The sequence below is a fragment of the Nicotiana attenuata genome, chromosome 12 (assembly GCF_001879085.1).
Source record: "Nicotiana attenuata strain UT chromosome 12, NIATTr2, whole genome shotgun sequence".
Taxonomy (NCBI): domain Eukaryota; kingdom Viridiplantae; phylum Streptophyta; class Magnoliopsida; order Solanales; family Solanaceae; genus Nicotiana; species Nicotiana attenuata.
In genome coordinates this window covers 31,397,836-31,403,654 of record NC_032000.1, presented here as the reverse complement: position 1 = coordinate 31,403,654, position 5,819 = coordinate 31,397,836, and the positions used below count along the sequence as shown (strand labels likewise).

The window sequence follows — 5,819 nt, the reverse complement described above, 5'->3', positions numbered from 1 at the left end:
AACTCTTAAAACTTAAGCTTCCAACCTTGGGACTAAGTGTCCCAATTCACTCCAAAACCTCACTGAAACCAAACCAACCACCAGGGCAAGTCATGTAACTACAAATACACATAAGTGAAGTATCAAATAGGGAAAACGGGACTAAAATACTCAGAATAACCGGCCGGGTCGTTACAATTATATGGGAAAAGGGAGGGCATAGTGAGAATTGAACACACGTTTAATGTGTGTAATACTTTCACCAATGTCACTAGATTAGTACAAGTCTTGGTGATGAAAATTGATTTTGGTATTTGACTCGATTGATATTAATTTAGGTTAGAACTCTAAATCCGCTCGTTTAAATCTTGGGTCTACCCCTGGCTCTATGACTAGAGCAAACCTCACTTGCGTCCATCTCTGTATATTTATTTAGGTGGACATACCAAAAATTAAGCTAAGGTTAGAGCAACATTAAATGGGGTAAATTGGTGTATTAAGAATGGCTTCACATATATAGTGATTGAAATTTATACTATTTCTTGCATAAGTAGTGATAGGTAATATAGTTGCAAATGAACTTGCTAAATTAGTTGCACAAGGTGGATCAAGTTTAATTTGGCTGTCTGATGAAATTTTCCAGATTTGGAGTGGATCCAATATTTTCACAAATAAACGGTGAAAACACAGGAGCGGTGAATTGTACTCGTTTTAAAATATTGATCGACTTAGTTTAGCACACACAAGTGATATGAACAAGAAGCAAAAGCAAAGAGTTAACATACACAAGTAGAATATGTTTCTGAATGAAATTGATGGAAGTAGAGAAAGAAATTAGGGTACAGAAGGAAGTACATTCATGGATGAATGTTCTGAATAAAGTCCTTAGCTGAATAACCTATTATTCACTTGAATAAAGAAGACAGTAAGAATGAGCTAAAAAAATGGTTGAAAGTTCATGATTCTGCCTTGACTTGTGTTGTTCTCTTGTCATGATCACCCTCGAGCTGGCTTAAGTTTCCTTTCTCCTTGATTAGTTGAATATGGTGATGTTTGCAGTAAAGGCGCCCCTCGTGCGCAATATAGTTGGATGGGCTAATTGTACAGCCACCATGGCTACATTTGAAGCAGCTTTTGTGGTATGGTGTTCCATTCACTGATACCTATATAAATAGAGTCAAATCCAAGATCCAGAGTCAATCGATGATATTATATATGTACGTTTAATTTCTTTCTGCATATATACGTACCTTTTCTGTTGGATAGACAGTATTCTTGCAGCCAAAACATTTCTCCCTTGTTCCAACAAACATGCTTGAGACTTTAGCAGCATGTGGTTTCTGTTTTAAATATTCAACATAGATTAGTTATTTACAAAATAGCCTCTCATATATTAACAAGCTCAAGTTATGAAGTTATTCAGTGTTAATTACCTCGTCTTTCTCTGGCTTCACAATTTTGGGTGTCCCTGGAATAATAATTTCAATCTATCAGTAACTTTTCTGATTTGTAAAAATCAATTTTGAGTTATATATGCACTTTTTCTCTCTACCTTCAAAGCTTTTGTCCAGACTTCCAGTTCTTTTGAAGAGCTGATCAAAGTGAGGTCTACAGTAGAGAACTCCCTCAAAGGAATTGTAGTTGCTAAGCTGCAATTGAAGCCAATAATATGCATTGATTATTAAGATGGAAAATTGGATTAACAAGTCTAAATCTACTTTCTTACTGAAATCAAAAAATGAAACATTGAATACAAATCTGAACAATGAGATCTGCTGGATTGGCTTAGTAAAAAAACAGAATATAAGAATGTAGTACTAGATAAAAATGGACAAACCTTGAGAGTACCCTTGCAATGATGGCATCTGAAACAAGCTTTATGATAGACTCTATTGTCTGCAGTTAATTTGTCGACTAAATATACTGTCTTTTCACATGCCATACATTTCTGTGTTGTTCCTGCAAATGCCATTGTCAAGTTTTTAGAGGTGTTTTTTGAGTCTTTCCCCCTGTCTTTCTTGATTTCTGAGTCTTGGAGTTGGAGAGGAGAATGGGGGCAAGATAAGAGAAAGAATGTAGATAAAAAGTTATGGTGAGGCAAAAACGAGCAATTTAACTAATTGAGAAATGGACATTTGACTGTCATTTTGTCCCCACTATGATTATGAAGCATCCAACTACCCCCACTTAAGGCCTTTTTCTTTTTGGGCTTCCCCTTGAATTTTTACACAAATTTGTCATTTCATCTAGGTATATACCAAGTTTTCACTAAAAGGGAAGTCTTGCCGCAATTGTACGATCAAGAGGCCACGATTTCAATCATGACAAAAATCTTTTTGTAAAAGTATAAAGTAAGATTGTGTACAATAAACTAATGCGACCTCTCTTTTTTTTTACCTTTGTGCATAGCGAGAGTTTTATCGAGTTTTTGCTTCTTTAGTAGGCGAGAATATAAAAGTATATTTACTGACATGAAATACATAAGTGAAAATGAGAATGAAGTTAGTCATGATTGTTACTTGCGTAGCTATCAAAGTTCACATGCTGTGTTGGAGACCAGTTGGTAAAATGCGACTTTGTGCTTACAGATTCAATTGATTTGTTACTGATATAGTAGTAATATCACATGAATTACTGTTACCTGCTCTTATGAAATATCTACAGTCATCAATGGACCGTTAAATTATTAATTATATTATTATTATTGTCATTAATATGAAAACAAAGTTTTGCTGGACCATATGCATACAAATCGACCCGTTAGATTTTCAAATTCAAATACAAATTGTTAGTGGCACTCACTCTTTCCCCGTCCAAAGGGGGCACATGTCGCAATCATAAATTGTTATGTCGTTTATGAGTTATTACTATTTAAGAGTATCTTTCAACTCAATTGGCAGTCTTAAATTATAATGGTAAGTCCTTGAGATCAAGAGGGTTGGCCAAACTTTTAAGAGCCCGATTGGCCAAGCTGCCAAAATTTGCTTATTTTAAAATTTTTTTTTTCAGAAGTATTTTTTTCAAAAGTACTTTTTAAAACAAATAGTTTGTGTTTGACCAATTTATTTAAAAAGTACTTTTTGCAACATTTGGTAAATAAATTGTGTTTGGCCAATATTTCTAAAAAGTACTTTTGAGTGTCAAATTACCAAAAAGGATAGTACTAAGGTCTTATAATTCTTTTAAAGAGAAAAATGAACTCAAATATTTATCGTAAGGTTATTTTATTTAATTAAAATATAAAGCATAAAGTAAACAAACATATTAAAGATTTAAATCAATTTTACACATATAGTTATACCAAAGCATATATTATTATCTAGTATAATTACTTATTGTTACATGATGATTTGAATCATCAAAATACATCATTCAGTATGAATAAGAAGTCTATTCCACAAATTACTATATATTGATAATCTACCATGAAATAACAAATAAAGTCACTCACACATGATAATATTTCTCAACAATTTCATTTCCACGTCTATCACACAACGCCTCCATATTAGTAGAAGACTTGCCTTGTATTTCTAAAGGAGTATCAGAAGGTCCATCTACTTCCTCAATCTCTGCAGTAATGTCTTCATTAGCATAATAATTCAATTCTTTATCGGTAGAAGAATGTCGTCGGATGAAATTATGTATAGCCATGGTAATTGTAGCTAGATGATTCTGAGTGTCAAACTTGAAAGATGGCATTGAACGTAAAATAGAAATAATTTTAAATATATAAAAATAAATTTTTTCTGTAAAAAAAATAGTTAAGTATGTTTATATTCAAATTCAAAAAGAGTAACGAATTAATAACAACACATAATGTATACTTTTTTTTAAAAAAAAAAATTTAAATTCAAAAACAAACTAATTAGTATTACTAACCTTACTAACTTTGTCCTAAATTGTCAAGTGACCTATTGTCAGGCTGCCACTTGGCTTAATGTGTGATATTTTTTCTTCTTCTTTTAATAATGTATAGATAGATTATGCGATGAAATTGTAAATTTATTACCTATTTGTAGGTAATTTTCACAAATTAGATTTGATAACTGTTTTAAAGATTCGAGAACTAATAGCATATAACAGAAGAAATTATAAATGATTATTTGTAGGAAGAGATTTGATAGTCCAAAGAAGGATGTAGATAATTTGCCTTAGTGTCAAAGAAGAAGATAATTTGGAAAGTTACAAGACATTACACAAAGAACAAATCAAAAATAAGAAAGTCAATAAAGAAATTGGAAAGTTACAATATGATTCATGTATATGATATCTTTAATTTTAAAAGAATGGTAAAAACTAGAAACAAAAATGAAAATAAAAAACTTAAATTAGTAAGGGATAATTTGGAAAATATAAATTTATGGTGAGGATAGTTTTGTCTTGAATAAATTAATTTTTCACTTCTGCTTCTGCTTCTTGGAAGAAGCTAGAATTTTCTGCTTCTTCCTAAAAGCAGAAAAACTACTTCTGCTGCTGGCCAAAAGTACTTATCTGTATTGGCCAAACAGCTTAAATTTTTTTAAAAGTACTTTTTTGAACGAAAAGTACTTTTGGCCTCCTAGAAGCTTGGCCAAACAGGCTTTAAAAATTAGCTTAGAAGTATCAAAAGTATTTTTTATGAGAAGCAATTTATGTTTGGCAATCCAATTTGAAATGCACTTCTGAGCAGCAATTAGTGTTTGATCAAGCTTTCAAAAAGTACTTCTGAGTGTATTTTTTTTTAAGCAAATCCACTAGGCAGGTGCCTAGGGCTAGTTTTATTAATACTAAAAAGAAAAAAGAACCACATAGGAAGAGTACAAATAAGGGGGACAATAGCACCAGTAGTGTTGCCTCTATGCCTTGGCTATATAATCACTTCTCTGCGCCTCACAATGCCCTTATGGCAGCCTCATGTAGAGGAATCATGGGGTAGCTGCCGGCAAAGTCTCACGAGGGCATATAATCTCATAGCCATTTGGACATCTTTCCAAAGGCATAGGGCTAGAGCAACACAAACTGGGCTAAACCTTACCTTACTAATCCTATTGAGGCAAATAAAAAGCCTCACTTACTAGCATGCATGTAAAAAGAAAGAACTAGCTAGAACTAGATATTTTATGATCATCACAGAGTTTATAACATACTCTGTGATGATATTACATAGAACAATACTAATGTGATAGTAAAATATAAATATGTAGAAATAACAGTGATGGTCTTTCTTCTCTAGTGTTGTGAAATCTTCAATTTGTATCCGCTTGTCTTCATCCTCTACCTTTCTTAAAATGTCTTCAAAATTCATGCTTTCTTCTTTGAACGATTGGACTTTGTGGATGTAGTTTGGATGGCCTGTCTCTGTTTGGAAACTCTCATTGGAAGTCGCCTTACGTTTACATCTTCATTTATCCTGCCGTCCCAACTTTTATCCCTTGTACGAGACTTCCTACTTTTTCCGCTATGCATGGGTGATAAGTCACCTTTTCTTGCTGCCTCTTCCTTACACAGTTGTAGCATTGCATCTTCTTCTCCTTGTTCAAAAAATTCTCTCCCTAAATTCACAGGTTGTGGGGCATTTTGGACAGTATCGAGTGACACCAAGGCAGATTCTCCATGTATAGTTGCCACCATTGCCTTACTTTGTTGTTGTCCGGTGTGTTGCAATTTATTCTTACTCTTATTTACAGGACCTGTGCTAAGCATATTAGGAATTACTGGTTTAGAACTTATCATTGCCTCCAAAAGCATTCTCTCCTCCTCTGAAATAGCCGGTTTGGTTGTCACCAATTGTTGCTGCCCAGGTTTTGCTCGTTCACCTGTAGAATTTGCAGCTAAAACATTCTGCCTTGTACCTACTG

At 33.3% G+C, this 5,819-nt stretch overlaps 1 protein-coding gene across 1 annotated transcript; it reads right to left on the bottom strand.

Annotated features, from left to right (window-relative positions):
- Nucleotides 732–2,116, bottom strand: LOC109236216 (LIM domain-containing protein WLIM1-like). The gene is made up of 5 exons (XM_019402412.1): nucleotides 1,817–2,116; nucleotides 1,532–1,628; nucleotides 1,413–1,447; nucleotides 1,230–1,319; nucleotides 732–1,142 (listed from the first exon to the last, which is right to left on the bottom strand). Exons 1-5 carry the CDS (start codon nucleotides 1,949–1,951, stop codon nucleotides 936–938), a joined length of 564 nt encoding a protein of 187 aa, XP_019257957.1. The 5' UTR covers nucleotides 1,952–2,116; the 3' UTR covers nucleotides 732–935.

What these genes read in the sequence shown, in the direction of transcription:
- LOC109236216 (XM_019402412.1), bottom strand. Translation starts at nt 1,951, where the DNA reads ATGGCATTTGCAGGAACAACACAGAAATGTATGGCATGTGAAAAGACA. An exon ending in TCTGGACAAAAGCTTTGAAG is followed by an intron (nt 1,448 to 1,531) that starts GTAGAGAGAAAA and finishes TTATTATTCCAG; the next exon opens with GGACACCCAAAATTGTGAAG. An exon ending in CTGTCTATCCAACAGAAAAG is followed by an intron (nt 1,143 to 1,229) that starts GTACGTATATAT and finishes CTATTTATATAG; the next exon opens with GTATCAGTGAATGGAACACC.